The sequence below is a fragment of the Vespula vulgaris genome, chromosome 10 (assembly GCF_905475345.1).
Source record: "Vespula vulgaris chromosome 10, iyVesVulg1.1, whole genome shotgun sequence".
Lineage (NCBI taxonomy): Eukaryota > Metazoa > Arthropoda > Insecta > Hymenoptera > Vespidae > Vespula > Vespula vulgaris.
This window is the reverse complement of record NC_066595.1, coordinates 4,681,262-4,698,971: the sequence shown is the minus strand read 5'-3', so window position 1 is coordinate 4,698,971 and position 17,710 is coordinate 4,681,262. Positions and strand designations below refer to the sequence as shown.

Below are 17,710 nucleotides of genomic sequence, written 5' to 3'. Positions count from 1 at the left end.
AGAACAATAGTTGGCTATTTCATGAATGGAATTTATTTCTATGCAAATTTCTATTATCGATAAATCTAACGATTCTACATTATCGACTCTTCGATGGTAACCAATTATCGACTGTTGCAATAATAAATATCTTAATATTAGAAAACTTGTACGGTTTAATTATCAACAGTATTTTTAAGACTTCTGAAATATTACTCTCGTAAAATGCACATAATGACTGATAATTTTCTTTCGATTACATTCATATTAAATATAAATCTTCATTTTTTATTATACAAATTATAGTCCGAGATTACAACCAGTAAGTAGTTGATTTTTGTGGTTATGGATAACATTTATAATTTATATATAAAACATTATTATTATTACTTGGAAAGTTTTCGCTTTATACGATAAAATCTATACGTACATCAAAGAATCTTCTTTCAGAAGATTAAATCATTTGAAAATACTACACGTTTCACTTAATCAAGTTAATTGATTTTGTACTGTTATTTCCCATCCAAGGATCCAACTAGTAATAACAAATTAATTTGCTTTCAAACGTCAATCGTATTTTCTGAATATTTGTTGAACTTTCAACTTTTCAATTTGCATTCATGTAGCACGTGAATGGGATTTACGTGTCACGAATGTAACTTTGAAGGTAATCGACCGACGGCGAGTGTAATAGAGCATTTAAAAAGCGGCACTCTCTGTGTATGGAATTTTGTATTCCGATTCGAGAAATTACTTATAAAACTGTTTCTAGAATGATTGCTAAAATTAAAACAAGGTAATAATTAAAAACGAATAAAATGATTAGAATATTCGTTTGCGAATGAATTTTATCTAAATGAAAAATAATCGAAGTTAAATTCGGAAAATTTTCAATTTGTTTCGAAGAAACTAACAAACGATTCTTATAATTGAAAACAACGAACCTTTCTGATGATCAAGTTGACTTTAACGAGGTCGATTATGAAGTTTGTTAGATGTACTATCGCTAGAATTTTTTCACATTCAGAAACTTGAACGATACTCGAGTTAATAGCCTACTACTTTCTTGAAGAACACGATTAAACTTCTCGACTTGTTAAATACTTTCTTCGAGTTAGCCTCGTGACACGAATTAAAGCTAATTTCTTGAGAATTATACGAGGCGCACGTTCGAACGTTTCGTAATTTAACGAGCTTTATGTCTTCCTTTATCCATTAAGACTGCTCATCAACCCTAGTTTTATAATGGTTAACGCCAACCATGAATCCGGTCGTAATTCATGACCGATTTTAATGAATAATTAAAAGAAAAAAAGATTTAAACGAGATGACTTTCTTGAATTTGTCAAAAAAAAAAGTGTAATTTTCATTGAAAAAATCATGTAAAATAATTCTTTCAAGAATAGATTACGTATAAAACTACAACTTTTTCCAAAATTCCAAAAAGTTATCACCACACGTTTAATTCTATAATTATTGAAACAATGGATAGTGTGGACAGTGTACGATAAAATAATTGGATGTAACAAGATTTTGTCGATTATTTTGTCAAAAATAATAATTAGTGAATATATTACATATTAATTTTACAAAAATCAAAACAACAATCAGTTTCCACAATATGTGTAAGATAGAACTCCCAAGGCTATTTTTTTGCGGTGTCTCTTTTAAGAGTACTCCACTTTATATTATTACTATTAGCACTACCATCGCTGTAATTATTACTACAATAATAATATGTTAACAATAATAATAAGAAAAAGAGGTAAACGAAAAAATATATATATATTTACATCGCATAAAACAATATTTAATATATAAATATTCAATAATTACTACTTCTCAACAAAATATTTATTCGACATACTAATGTTTTTCCGTCGCTAACTTATATACCAATTATTACGTTTCTCAATTATATTTATTCATTCTTCGTGCATTCACTTAGATAACTTAATCGTAAATTAAATGCATAACGACATTGCGTCGTATCTAGCACGGATCACTGCGAGAGACACGTCACCATCAAAGAAAGGATATAAATATGAGAGATTGAAAAGTGTGAGTTTCACAGGCTACTAAACATTACCTAGTCTAACCCACACTAACCCGATTGTTATGTTACGCGTGAGAATGTTACAACTTACACAAGCTTATATACACTGATATGATAAGCGATAGGTGCATGGCGGAGACAATATTTCTCCGCATACGCTTATAGTACATATTTTGTCCATAATTGTCGCTGAAGTCACAAATGTTTCGAGCGAAAGGTGACGAACAAAAAGAACAGCCTTAAGTCGAATCTATATCGTTCTTTGATATTAAAGAGTAGATAAAAAAGAGCGAGCGTTGTACGTTAAATCGCGATGGTCATTTGTAGGTCGATCGATGTAAGAACCATATTCGCGCACACCTACGACATTAGAGAATAGTCCGAGTCATATAATACTATTTCTATTCTGCTGATCGAGGAAACTGGAATGGCTTTACGTAATACAAGCTGTTCCAAAATTAATCCTTCTTATTTTAATGATACAAAGATTACTAGATTACCAAAACTGTACACGACGATTATAAGAGTGTATCATCTTTCAAATTTATTTCACAACTTTTAGCTTTTGATTTCAATTAGTTTTTACTTTCGATGATTTGAAACAAAAGAAGCAACGAGAATAGAAGAAAACAAAAACTTTCTAAAGAAAAGGAAATACGTTTCGAGACACCCCGTATAATCGAACAAGTTTGATCGACTTAAACGAACGTTCTCGTAATCGTACGTGTCCACGATCAAAGTAATTTTAATTGTGACATGAGGCAATCGAATTATCAAATATGCGTGAGGATTATAGAGGCCAGACATTTGCCACAATTGGCAAATTCGATGGTAACAGTCACATTAGGTAATAAAAAGAAAAGAACTAATATACATGAAGGAACGGATTGTCCAATTTTTAACGAGGTAAGTATTAACAAGAAATCCTTTAACATGAAATATCCGTATCGTGATATAATAAATATCCTTAGTATTTCGTTTTCGATTTTGTCGGGGACTTTGAAACATTCCTTTCTACGAGGATCACAATAGCCGTATATTTGAGAAGCTATTTACGACAGTTAAAGTTCTATGGAAGTGCAATATTCGATATCGAGGCTGTATGGGAACAGCCAGGTACAAAGATTTATTTTTACGTTTAATTAATACTTTCCATTGTTCACTCTCTTCCAATCTTTCAAGTAACATTACCAAAAAATTGTAAAATAACCTCTTAACGATATCATAGTAAAGCTTAACCCAACTTTAGATTAATCAAATTTATCGATCGAAAATAATAAATAATGTTAGGATTGGTTGGATATTCGATCGAAAGGAAAACGGATAAGACTTTTAACGCGTCCTTTTTAATAGATCATCAGTATCACCAGAAATGGGCGATGCTCACCGATCCGAAGAGTTTATTGAGCGAAGCCAAAGGATATGTCAAGTGTAACGTATCTATAAAAGCAAGAGGTGAGAAAGTTCGAGTTCATCCGGAAACGGATGATGAGGATGATATCGAGGGGTAAGGAGGATGAATTATATATCCAAAAGAGAATATATTATATACATCGGATTTTGAAACGTCATTAAATAAAAAAAAAAAAAATCTACGAAAAATCTTATAACTTTTTTCATAGACATATTTGAAAGAATTTATAAGACTCCGTTTTTTTTTATTCTCGATCAAATTACACGTTCGATGATTGATTATTGATTTCAGCAATTTATTACTTCCTATTGGAGGCGAATCGTTGCCTTTTGCCCAACGAGCTCAATACATTTTTACAGTGTATCGTGCCGATGGTTTACCGAATATGACGAGCCTTTGTGGTTTTCGTGATACAGCAGGTATAAATCCTTACATACAGATATCGTTTGCTGGAATGAAGGTATGTATTATGTTATATATCGACAAAGAAATGTTTCAAATGATCTTACACGATTCTCGAACAAATACGATTATTATTAAGGGTTCCACGAGAGTTTTATGGCGGACGTGTACACCAAAGTTCAACGAGAAGATCATATTCAGAGAAACTTTTCCTTCCTTCTGTCGTCGGATTAAAATAACAATAAAACATCGAATCGATAGTTGTCGTACACGTACCATAGCCGCACGTGCTATTCACATTCATCTAATTTCGAATTATGGAGAGCATGGTAAAAAAAAAAAAAGAAAATTATCAATTTTTTATTGACAGAATTCGTTTCCTTCGAATACTTTTTTCTCTTTTTAAGATCTCAAGTATATTTTTTCAAAGCTGTTCGTTTTGTTAAAAAAAAAAAAAAAGATAATTTTCATGAAAAAAATGAGATAGGAAGAAGAAAATAAATTTTTATCCGACAGGATTTCTGCCAATATACGGACCATCTTTTCTTCATTTCTACGGATCAAATAGAGAGAAAAGGAACATCTGTTCGTTGTCGTCCCTTCCTTTTTATCGAGGAAGAGTGCTCTTATCCCTAAAAACCGAAATGGATGACCCCGAAAGCTTATCCAAAATTGGCATTGAAACAGAACCGGCAGCACCCATTATCGAAGTCGGTTAACGTTTCTCTCCCCTTCTTTCTTCTCTTTTATCGTATTCTTTTTTTTGTCTTCTTCTTCTTCTTTCTCGATTATTTCGATAAAGTTTTATTTCTTTCTCATTTTTTAAATCTCCTTTTCATTTTTTCATCATTTTCGAACTTAATGGACGAGCGATCATTTAAATATACGATCGATCGTTAATAATAATAATTTAATAAATTATAGATTATTTTACGTTGTCGATCGATCATTTTCAATGTTTAATATATACGTTAAAAAACTTTGGAGAATATTGTAAAATTGTTATAAGAAAAGTTTTCAGTCGTTCGGTCGATAAGGAAACTTTTGATATAACCAACAATCGGTCACGATTGATGCACGATAAAAATTAATTAATTTCTTTGAACTATATCCAAGATATCTTTTTAAAGACAAAACACCGTGAAAAGTTTATTATTAAATTTACTAATAATTTAATTATTTATTTATAAAAGGGTTAGGTCAATAATAGAACAATCTTAGAAAGTTGAATGAAACGAAATATTAACGTCGATACTCGCGTTGGAAAAATATATAAAAGTCATTCAAATTATTTTATATTTTCCTAGAGAAAATTATGGAAAGTGGAGGAATATTTATTGTTTGCTATACTCTACGATGTATGCATGATCGATCGACGTCGATTCGCAAAAAAATCTATAGTCTTCGAATTGAGTATTGGTAATACCGGAAATCGAAGATTTTCACGCGATCAATGTAAACTAAAGAACGACGATGACGACGACGACGACGACGACGACGATAAAGAGGAAGACGACAAGGATTATACTCAAAGTTAGCTCATTCGTCATCGAGAAACTTACAATTCAATAAAGACATAAAACGTGACTTTCTTGTAATATCACAGAACAAAGAACAGGCATAATGAGGAAACCTAAAGATTTTCAAAGTCAAACTGTACGAAGAGGAACAGGAAGTTTCGACAGGAAATACAATTACTTGCCACTAGGATCTAGAAAGCCTTGCATCTATGTCAGATCTTGGTGGCCCAATTTCGAGCGGAGAATGTTCAACATTAACAATCTTCGTTTTATCATTAACTTCCTCGTGAGTTATTCTTTCGATAGATTTAATAATGATATAAATAAATAAAGATCAAGTTATATGTATTTTTTTTTTTTTTTTAAATCACAACAAATACGAAATGTCTTTTTTAAACGGTTCGATTAATCTTTGTCAAGTTTGTTAAGATAACACATTCCAACGTTTACGAATGTTTATTACTTCGAAAGAACAATCGATTAACTCGAATGATTCAGAAAATCGGGGGATCTCAAACTCAACCATGTTAAGACTCAACGACTCGTCCTAATTCGATCCCAGGAGAAGAAACTCGAGGAAGTCGAAACGTTAGCCGCCGTGAAAAATCCCAAAGCGTATGAGACTTACAATAAAGCTATTCGAACGTTCAAGAGCCATTGCCTACATTATTTGCATACGTTGGACGATGATCGATACTACGAGGAAGGTAGTGGTATGATCAAGTTGGATCGATATCGAGCGAATCTATGTAGTAAGCAAATCGACGATATTCTCCGGAGAATCAAAATAGACGGTGAAATTCCTAACAACCATTACATCGGAATAGCCATGATGCATGCTTATCAATATTTGCGAGAACTCCGGGAATTTTGCGATGACGTAAGTAATTAATAATCAGTAAAGTAAACAATTATACCGAGATAAACGGTAAATAATATATTTGCCGTTGCATGCTCAAGAAAAGAAGGAAAAAAAGAATCCAAAAAATAGAACTTTTATTCCACATCTTTAGAAAAAAAAAAAAAAAAAAAGAAAGAAAAAATTGACACCGCGAAAAAAGTTTCCAAGTGCTGGTAACTTTTAAACGGGTTACAATTATAAGTTCCGAATGGTAGATAGATGGAGATCGGTGACGATGTAATCTCGAAAGATTCAATCGATAGTGAGAAATAATTCGTTGGGAGGTCGGTGAACTGAACGAGACGTAGAAATAGGTAGAGCGACGGACGGGAAATTAGGCGACGAACTCGCTCGATTCGATTAGAACGAACGAGAGACGGTCAATGGTCTCTTTCGCCTTTTTGATATTTTCGTAGCCTGGACTAGCTCGAATCTCGTTTGGTTTCTCTCTCTCTCTCTCTCTCTATCTCTTTCCATCGAGATTAATCGAATTTCGTGCGGTTTGTTCGAGAGAATTCATCCGTCTCTTCTTCTTTCTCTATTCTCTATCATGATTCATACATTTATTTGATTTAATTTCTTTTTCTTTGTTTAACCCTCTAAACTATCTTTTTCATTGTTTCATTGAATATTTTACATTCACAGCCGCAAGATAGTCTTCCACGTGTTTTCCTTTGGATGCTGGCCGGTTCGAAACGCGTTGCTTACGTTGAATTGCCAGCCGAACGGATTATTTACTCTGAGGAGAGTCAAGAAAGAGGCATGGAATGTGGACAATGTATTAACGTCTTCCCAAAGAATCCTAGGAATGATACGGTGCCCGGAGAAATGATCGATCTTTGTGCTTGCAAAATTGAACTCTTTATCTGGCTTGGTAACGCTAAGTTCGTAGCCTCCTGTTGGAGCTCGATTCCTCCAGGCTATATAATTTCGGACCGTGGGGAACCCATCGACGTCTTTCCAAAGTATTTTGAATATGATCGATCCTCGGTAAACATACTCTCAACATCTAATTCTCTTTCCTTTTTTCTTTCTGTCTTATTGTTAGTCAATTAACGAGTTAAGTTTACTACTAGTAACGTTAGTTATCTATCACAAAGTACCTAAACAAGTAAGTATTATTATTTCAATACTGAATTGAAATTGAATCGTTTGAATTTTTTAATATACAGATAGAGAGATTAATGTATCATATAAATTATATGAGAATAAGAAAAGAACGTTGTCTGATAAAAAAAAGAAAAAAAAAGAAAAAAGGAATGATATACGAAACGAAATTATTATTCATTGATAAATCCTTACGATCTTTCTAAATGTCATCAATAATAATTATACAGATTATTTTACGAGATGCATATATTATATCTCGTATTTCGTCAATTGACTTGCAAATTTACATTTGAAACATTAATTTCTTGATGGCTATTAAAAAATTCAAAACGTTTTCAATCTCGAAATTTTCCAAGTTAGTATTGAGCGTATACGCTTGAACGTGCATGCGATTAAATTTTCTTCTACATATTGCAATTGTAATAGCATATAAATCACGTAATTTTATATGAATGAAAATACGTGGATTTCATATGTAATATATATATATATGTACATACGTATTGTAAACACCGATAATGCGACAGGCAAATATTAATATCACAATGACAAGGAAACAAGTCGAAAACGAAACGATTCGTCTGCATTGCAGTATTTTCAACTACGGGCACATATTTTTCAAGGACAATTCGAGCCTGGTATGGACGCGTCCGCTTTGTTGGATCCGTACATACATGTTACGTTTCTTGGATACACTTTGTCCACAAGTGTGAGTGAATCATTGAAATTTAACGTTGACATCATGCTCGCCGAATCAGATGGAAAGGGGGATAAAACAAAAAGGGATATTTTATATCGATGAAATTTTTAAATAATTACGAAAACAGGTCATACGTCAAAGTTTGGATCCGTTATGGGACGAAAGTTTGATATTTCCAGTAATTAAAATTCATGGGACTAAAGAGTACATTAAAATTATGCCACCGAAAATAGTTCTACAGGTCTTCGATCGAGATATCTGTGTGAGTTTGAAAGTCGAACGAATTAAGTATGTATTAGAAAGTAGAAAAGACTCTTTGAGAACTTATTTATCGTACTACCAGATGCTTCGTTTCGAAGCTCCGTTCGATTTAAAGTAAGCCAGATGGATTCTTTTTCGTCTCGAATTCCCTCGAATTTTTCTCCACAAACCACAGGGCATGAAAGAGTTTTGCGGAAGGTGCATCGCCGTTCCATTAGTTAAACTCTCCACAGAAACTTACTTACCACCAGATTTCCTGCCGAAACTCGAATGGTACAGATTTCAATCGAAGAAGTATTATACCGGTTCCATTCTAGCTGCTTTCGAACTTGTCGAGGTAAATGGAGGAGAAGTTCTACCTAACGATAAGTTATATTATTATTCACATATGATTATATCTCGTAAGGATAAATATGACGAGATATATTATATATATGTGATCTATGATTTTTAGATTGTAAAAACTGATATGATTGACGTACCCTTGAACGAGGCAATGGAAGAAGGAAAATGCAATATCCCACCGGATATTAGACCAAAAATGGCGAGTTACAGGATGGAGGTGATCTTTTGGGGTGTACGAGATATAAAGACTGTTCATTTTCTACCTGTGTATAAACCAAGAATATTAATTGAGTGTTGCGGTGTAGTCATAAAATCACAAGTCATGGAAAATGCTAAGGAATTTAATAATTTTAAAGATCCTCGTATCATGGTGGATCTGGTAATAAATTTCACAAATATATTTCTATTAGCTATCAATTGTACCCTTGATTTTTATTTTTTTATTTTTTTTATGATATAATTTCGTTATACCATTGACACATTCGTTACATTTTTATAAAGGAAATACCTTTGCTAGAAACAGTATATATTTCCTTTTATTCGATTGATATGGTTGATGATACTAAACGACGTCACACGCATCGTATGATTCGTCGATTGGTGTCATCCGCAATGAATGTGTTAAATGAAAATATTAAAAGGAAAAAAAATATATATATATGTATATAACAACACTATTGCTACAACTTATAGAAAATGCAGAACGTGATGAATAATTTTGTTCTGAGCTCGCATGTCATCCAGTCCGTCAAACGATGATCGATATTGGCCTCTCGTGTCGCATACCTCGTTAACGAGTATTGCCATAAAAAAAAAAAAAAAAAAAAATACTATAGGAAAAATATTTTCAACGTATATAATAGATGCAAAGGATGACCTACGAAAAATGTCATTGGGAAAAATAATAGATACGTGATACTTTGCTTAGAGGGAAAATTTAACGAGCAGTTTTGTTCCATCTCGTTAAAAATATCTCAAATATCTGCCAGAATATATATGTATGTATGTATATATATATCTATATAGATACAATACATACATATATTATGTATCGACGAAACGAATCGACGAAAAGTAGGCCAATAAACTCGATGATCGAATATTCAATGATACTCGGAAAGTTCACTAATTCTCTTTCCCTCTGAGCATGCAAATTTCATTTCACAATGTTTCAAGGAGATGCCTGAACTCAAGGAGTATTATCCATGCGTGACTATACGAGCTTTTGATTCACGTGGATTTGGATGCTTCAAATACGTTGGTATCTGTAACATTCCCACAGTCTACGTGTTTTTGGAACAATTAATAACGGAAGAAGAATATAATGCACAAATATACGAAATGAAATCAGAACGAAGATTTCCTTGGAAAGCTGCTACCGTTAAACATGTACCATGTAAGAGAAAGAGAGAGAGAGAGAGAGAGAGAGAGAAAGAGAGAGAGAACGTCACAACGGATAATCTAAATCGTTCAGGGGATAGAAATTCTAACAGAGTAAAGCCTTTGATCGTTTGCCAAGCTACCGTCTGGCTGCCATAGCAGAACCATGATTTTACGATGTTAACGTTCGAGAGCTACGTACGTACAAGTAACAACGCTCTGAATCGTTCTCAGGAAAGAAAAGAGAGAAAGAAAAAAGAACACATAAAAGACGCGATCCTCGTGAAAATTTTCGTGGGATTTTCCATGGAAACGATTTTCGCTGAATCCTCAAATCACCGTACGAGATTACGATAAGAGATAAAAAAGAAAATTTTCTTTTTCTTTTTCTCCCCGAGTAGAAACGATCGAGTTAATGTCTCTTCAAACGATTTGAAGAAATAAAAAGGAATGAAGAAAAATAAAAAAAAGTATATATATATATATATACTTTTTTTAGAAAACAAATATAATTTTGATGAAATTTTTATATGTATTTATATAAAAAAAAGAATAAGTTAGAATTTTTATCCCCTCCTTTTAATGGACACAATTTAACTCCAACGATAATTCATATCGATCCAACGATAAATCATATCGAAACATTTCCTTTCGTAGATGTCTTACCTCGTCATACTATTCGAGATGAACGTCAAAGTTTGATAGAATATAAAAAAACGTCGAGGAAAGGCTTTCGTCAAAAAATTTCTTATCTTCTCGCACACGTAAAAAAGTTATTCAGATGGAAGAAGTTAATCAGAAAGAGAAGAGCAAAAAAACACGATGCGATTATAAAGGACGACACTCTCGATTGGTGGAGCAAATATTTCGCTTCTATCGAGGTACGTATTATCATTTTGTAAAAAAATAAAAACAATTAGTTTTTAATTCCCGAAAAAGATTTTCGTAATAATAGAAAAATCCTTTTTAGGAAGAACGAAGAAAAAAACATTGTACTACTTCACCTTCTTCCTCATCATCCTCCGATTCTTCGAACACTGTACAAAAAGTATCCGTAGCAACGTTCAAGGTACGCTCCTTTAATGATCTATACAGAACTTTTGCTTCGACTAAACTGATATCAGATATATTCCGAGGAATTGGAAATGCAAGAAGAGTTTGGCGAATTTCAAGATCGGCTAACTACTTTCAAATTATGGAAAGGAAGAAAAGCAGAAGATTTTGACGATGATACTGAAGGTTTTATGGGAAAATTCAAAGTTAGCGATCGTTCTAATAATCAATTTTACATAATCATGTTTACTACGAGGAAAAAAGAAACGAAAAAAAAAGATTTATAAAAAATGTTAATTATGATTAATTTTGATACGAACAATTTGACAATATTCAAACTTGATTTAAACATTTGTCCCGATCTATCGATCATCAATACCCTTTCGTTCGGAATAATACGAATTTTCGTAAGAGATCTATTATCGTTTAATTAATCAACGAATAATAGACTACGTTAAAATAGATTATTAAAATACGTATCTCCAAAAGTTTTTACATTTGCGGAAGTAAAACGAGTGATAAATTAAGGTGGTCAGACGCCGAACGATTTATCTCCCAACGAATAACACCGGCGTCCTTTCACCTACGAAAAGCATCGATTTTTTAACATTCGAAAAGTAATTTTTCATTATACAGGGACATATTTCCGTGTATCGTTGGCCTCATCCAGAAAATTTATCTTGCAAGACGAGACACGGTAGGGATGCTGTTAATGGCATCTGTGACGATTACGCCCCTCAGCAATCAATTAGACTTCTCGTCAGACTTTACGTGATAAAAGGTGATCAAATCGAGCGAATTAAAAAAAAGAAAAAAAAACAGAAACAAAAAAAAAAGAAAAATTAAGATTAAAGAAATAACCATTGAAAGATTCTTTTTCTTTTTCGTTTACGCAGGCATCAATTTACATCCGAAGGATATTTTATCCGGAAAGTCCGATCCGTATCTTCGTATAAGCTTAGGAAAAATGTATATCAACGACAAGAAGAATCATATACCTAATCAACTTAATCCTACTTTCGGAAGGTAAGAGGACACCAACATCAATCCTATAAGTTTGACGTGCAATCTATATGATTAAATTTTTATTAGACCATATTAAATTCTATATCCTTTTTATCTAATTTAATTTTCATTGATTACGAGATACGAGATAAGAAGAGATTAAAAAAAAAAAAGAGATATTTACGTATAAAAAAACGAATGTAGAAAATGTAAATTTAAAAAGCATGCTCCGTCGATGTTCTTTCGAACGTTTCTAAGTAGAAAATCTTTCTGGAAAACTAACAGGCAGGATATATGTTTTTTTTAAAACGTTTCCTATGGTATCAGGAGTCGCTTGAATAATTTCAGAGTTTTCGAGTTGGAAGCAACCTTCCCTCAGGATTACCTGCTCTCCATTCAAGTCTGGGATCACGACGCGACTAGCACTGACGATTTGATTGGCGAAACTCAAATCGATATCGAAAACAGATTCTACAGTAGACATCGCGCTAAGTGTGGCTTGGCGAAAACTTACGAAACATCCGGTTATAACATTTGGAGAGATCGCGAGAAGCCAACCCAAATACTCGATTTTCTTTGCAAGAAGAACAATTTACCGACACCTATATACGATCGTGAAGAAGTTCGTATTGGAAAACATAGATTTCCTTTCCGTACGAACGTCTGCAATAAAGTAGGCAAGTATAAAAGAGATTAAAAAAATTAACATTATAATTCCATTTTTTATCGTATCTAATAAAAAAAAAATTAAATAAATAAAAGAAAACTTATATATACACAGATATATATATATATACTATGTACAGAGATGAATCATTGAATTAAAAAAAAAAAGAAAAGAATATTCATAAAAACTTGATGGTTTATAATCTACGCGTTTAAAATTAAACTAAAATTGTCTCCTTTTTTTTAATCATATTATAACAATTTAACGCTATGAAACTTACTACATGTCGAACTCGAGATTAACTTTATTCAAAAAAAAAAAAGGAAGAAAAAAATAGAAAATAGAAAAGAAATTTTTAATTTAGATAATATATGTATTACGTCGTGTGTGATTTAAATCTTGATATGATTGAAATTAATAGTAACATGACCAAGTTCAATCCACTGGATCCATCTCAACATTCTCAAAGACATACGATCTCTTATATTTTACCTTTATTCAGACAGAGAAGAATGCATGGCTTTAAACGTACTTCATCAATGGCAAGAGTTCCCTATTTGCGGATGCGCCCTGGTACCAGAGCACATCGAAAGACGTCCGCTTTTCAATGCCGCACGACCCGGTCTCGAACAGGTTTTAACCTCTTCCACATCATTCTATCTATATTTTTTATTATCATTTATCCTATAGGAAAAAAGGAGACAAGAAAATAAGAAAGAAAGAAATACGGAGAGTCCATTCGATCGTTCTTTATCCGATTTTAATTTTATTATCGGTTGAACATCAAACGTCTTTTATCATTCCTTTTTTCTTTTCGCGAATTTCGTAAACTACTATCGTAGTGAAAAAAGAAAAAAAAAGAAAGGAACAAAAAATAAAAAAGTAAAAATAAAAAAAAAAAAAAAAACGCGGTAGTTACGATCGCTATATGAGCCGACAAAAATTTCGAGCTTGTTCGCTTTTTACAAATTAAATGTTATTCTAACCAACGATGGAAACGGATGATATATAAAATACGTCCTTCACGTTACACCCATATACGTTTCAATGTTTCAGGGTAGATTGGAAGTTTGGGTCGACATGTTTCCCGTTGGAAACCTACCCCCAAGACCTGCGGTCAACATCACTCCCCTCGAACCAGAGGAATATGAAATTCGCGTGATAGTTTGGAATACCGAAGATGTTCCATTAGTGGAAAGTCAATTTCTCACGGGAGAGAAGTCTTCGGATATATATGTTAAAGGGTAATTTATAACGAATGAATCAATTAATGATATCCGTGTGTAAACTATAAAAAAATAAGAATAAATAAATAAATAAATAAATAAATAAATAAATAAATAAATAATAATAATAGCTCTCAATTTACGTGCTTTCACTTAATTTTCCTTTATCTTAAATTTCATTATCTATTTTCTTCTAGTTGGATACTTCAAGAGGACCGTCAGAAAACCGACGTTCATTACAATTCCCTAACTGGTGAAGGTAATTTTAACTGGAGATTCGTTTTCCGTCTGGTCTATTCGAAGAGCGAAAACGTTATGGTAGTTCGCAAGAAATTATCCATTTTTGCGACAAACGAAACGGAGGAGAAACTTCCTTGCAGACTACATCTTGAAGTTTGGGACAGCGATCACTTTTCTGCGGATGATTTTCTTGGTAATTAAATATTCTTCGTCGTTATCTCTCACCCTCTGGTGGTCGCTTCGCAAGGAAATTTCCATTTTTTTATTTCTTGAAGTAATAAAACGATGACATAATTTCTTTTTTAAAGAACGATGTCGTCGTCGTCGTCGTTGTGGTTATTATTAATATTATTATACTGGAATTATGATTTGCAATATAATCACTTTTGTTATTTTTTTTATATATTATTATTATTATTATTATTATTATTATATTTTTAATAGATTTCCCTTTTAATGACTTCTTATGAAAAACAGATTGCTCTTAAACCGCAAGAGGTTTATTATTCTTATTTTTATTTTTATTCTTATTAGTATTGTATTACTTGGACGATTCTATATCTTGATAATAATAATAATTATTATTAATGTTATCATTATTACTTATAGATATAGTTATCTTATAACTTACGAACCTCTTTAGTCTTACAAACAAAAATATACATATATCTCGAGGTTATTCTATTTCCAACCTCGAACGTTCAAGATCATCATTCTTATTTTTTTTTTTTTGTAAGGTGCACTGACGTTAAACTTGTCAAAGATGCCACGAGGTAGCGCGAATTCAAAAAGCTGTACCATGAAATTACTCGAGCCTAAATTGCCAACAGTGAATCTTTTCAAAGCGACACGTCTGAAAGCTTGGTGGCCCCTAGTACGAAGAACCGAAAGCGTTGATTACGTTCAAGCGGTATAATAATTATCATTTTGACAGATTATCAATCGATCTCCGCGGTTCTTAGTTTTCTTTTTCTTTTTTCATTTTTCTAACTTCGCACGAAGACTACGATGGATGTTGATCTTGTGGAAATCAGAATTATTTTAGTAGATGAAAATCTCTCTCTCTCTCTCTTTTTCTAATGAAACATTTCGTATCGTCTTAACGAAACTTTATTTCAAAGCTAATCGACGAAATAAAACAATACGATTTCAGGGTAAAATAGAGATGGAACTATCGGCTCTGCGTGGCGTCGAGGCAAACGAAAACCCAGTAGGTAAAGGAAGAAAGCCTCCCCAAGAACTTCCATTTCCCAAGTAAGCATTAAAATTCGATATACGTAATACGATTGGTAATAAAATAAAGAACACGTAATTAATGTCTGTATAATTTTTTTTTGTTAAGCCGACCGGACACTTCCTACTCGTGGTTTTTCAATCCATGGAAAGCTTTTCGTCACGTAGTTTGCCGTTATTACAAGTGGAAGATCTTGATATGCATATCATGCATTCTACTCGTTTTCCTAGTTGGGAGCGCGATCTATGCATTCCCGGGATATTTTGTTAAACGTCTTTTGAGAGCTTGATTCTGTCGAGTCAATTGTTTAATTAATGACAAGCGAACGAACTAACGATCTAACCGAGTGTACGATTGTGTATTATTAAAAATATTGAATCGTTCCAACGATATAGAGAAAAAATTATCGAAATTTCGCATAGGACTGTGAATCTATTTGACTCATAGAGTCAGGTATTTACAGGGTATGCTATACGAGCTAGGAAAAGGGGCAAACGTGACGTAACGAAGAAATCAATAACTCACGAAGAGGGAGAGAGAGAGAGAGAGAGAGAAAGAGAGAGCTTCTATCGCGAGCCTTCGTTAGGTTCGACCACCGTATTTCCAAGAATTACGATCACCTTGCGAAATCTATCATCGATATGTAGACCTTATTCTTTGTGATAAAAAAAGATCGTTCCTTTATCGCACATAACTGAGCGTGAAAGAGAAAAGTCGATGATCCTCCTAAGATCCTCGTAATTTTCGTGATAACATATATAACTTTTACTTATCGTTATAGGTACTAATAATTTCAGAGCCCGATTAGAAGTGTCACCACAAGTCACCGTACTTCCTTTGAGCAGCTTTACCTTATCAAGTATAAGAGTATGAGAGAAAGAGAGAGAGAGAAAAAGAGAGAGAAAGAAAGAGAGAGAGAGAGAGAGAGAGAGTCCAGGAAAAGCTGAGAAAGTTTTCGAAAGGCGAAGTTAACGTTCGGTCACTGGCCCATGATCGTAGATACCACGCGAAGATAGGACATGCAAGGCACTAAAAGCGAATATATGTGTAAAATTTATACGTGAATATACGTTCACATATGTGTGTGTGTGTTTGTATGCACACGCGCGCGAATGTGTATGCATCGGTACCACCGCACGTACCAACGGCGATTTGTTGGATACATTCCCAAACTGCTTACCAGTCTGTACGCTCGCGTGACTTTGTTAGAGCCACTCGCGAATAGTAGAACGCGATTGCGACATAGGGGTAAAAGGGGTTCGAGTGTCGTGTCGAGACAGAGGAAATGGGAGAACTAGAAGAAAGACGAAAGTGTGGAAACTATAGGGACTCCAGCCATCTATATAACAGTTTTGCCATCCATTAAGCTGCTCCTGCTACAGGAAAATAAACGAATTGAATTGTCTGGACGACATGTGGATTGTTCCCTTTTTCCACCCCGTCTCTCTTCCTCCCTCCAACCCCTTTCCTTTTTCTTTACTTTCTTTTTGTTTTCCTTCTCGAAGTGACTTGACATCAGTATCAGATGAACCATTCCTTCTAAAGGGTTTTTATTTCCTTTTTTCCTTCTTTCTTTTTTGTTTTTTTTTATTTTTTTATTTTTTTTTTTGGTTTCTCCACTTCGATGTAATCGTCCATCAGACTATCTCTAATTGTTTAGTAAACTAGAAAATTCTTTTTGGACATTCGATCGTGATTTCTTTTCTTTTCTTTTCTTTTCTTTTCTGTTTTGTTTTCTCTTCTCTTCTTTTGTTAAAAACTTAAAAGCAGAAAATAAATATTGGAAACAAAGATAAAGGAAAAAGGAAACAGGAGGCGACAAATCACTTGGATCACGTTTAAACAACGAGATGTAACCTCTCCCCAAGGCAAAATTCCTCTCTTAAAGTCTTACCAAATCGTAGGCCTAACTCTTGTCTAAGAACGAGACAGGTGTGAACTTTTTCGTGACCCACACACAGAGGAACAAACGATCGTGACGAGGGACAAAACGAGACTTGACATTTCCATTTTTCTTCCGTATACCGTCTCTTAAGAACGTTCGTTCATAAATCTTCTCGACCGGTGTTGAAAGTTCTCGCGATTTCGAATCTATTGAGCACTGTTTGCCGAATGGTTGACTACTACCATTACTACCCCATCTTCTTCTTCTTCTTCCTCTTCTTTTTCTATTCCTCCTTCCTTTTGATTTTCTTTACTTTTAAAAGTCTTTGTCTC

At 33.4% G+C, this 17,710-nt stretch overlaps 1 protein-coding gene across 1 annotated transcript; it reads left to right on the top strand.

The window, feature by feature from the left end:
- The first annotated feature begins 15,032 nt into the window (after nucleotides 1-15,032).
- LOC127067031 (otoferlin-like) lies at nucleotides 15,033-15,984 on the top strand. The gene is made up of 3 exons (XM_051001493.1): nucleotides 15,033-15,169; nucleotides 15,413-15,513; nucleotides 15,602-15,984. Exons 1-3 carry the CDS (start codon nucleotides 15,059-15,061, stop codon nucleotides 15,780-15,782), a joined length of 393 nt encoding a protein of 130 aa, XP_050857450.1. The 5' UTR covers nucleotides 15,033-15,058; the 3' UTR covers nucleotides 15,783-15,984.
- The last annotated feature ends 1,726 nt before the right edge of the window (nucleotides 15,985-17,710 follow it).

Excerpts from the sequence above, each read along its gene's own strand:
- LOC127067031 (XM_051001493.1), top strand. The coding sequence starts at position 15,059 with ATGAAATTACTCGAGCCTAAATTGCCAACAGTGAATCTTTTCAAAGCG. Across the intron at positions 15,170-15,412 it reads GCGTTGATTACGTTCAAGCG|GGTAAAATAGAGATGGAACT; the intron begins GTATAATAATTA and ends ATACGATTTCAG. Across the intron at positions 15,514-15,601 it reads CAAGAACTTCCATTTCCCAA|CCGACCGGACACTTCCTACT; the intron begins GTAAGCATTAAA and ends TTTTTTGTTAAG.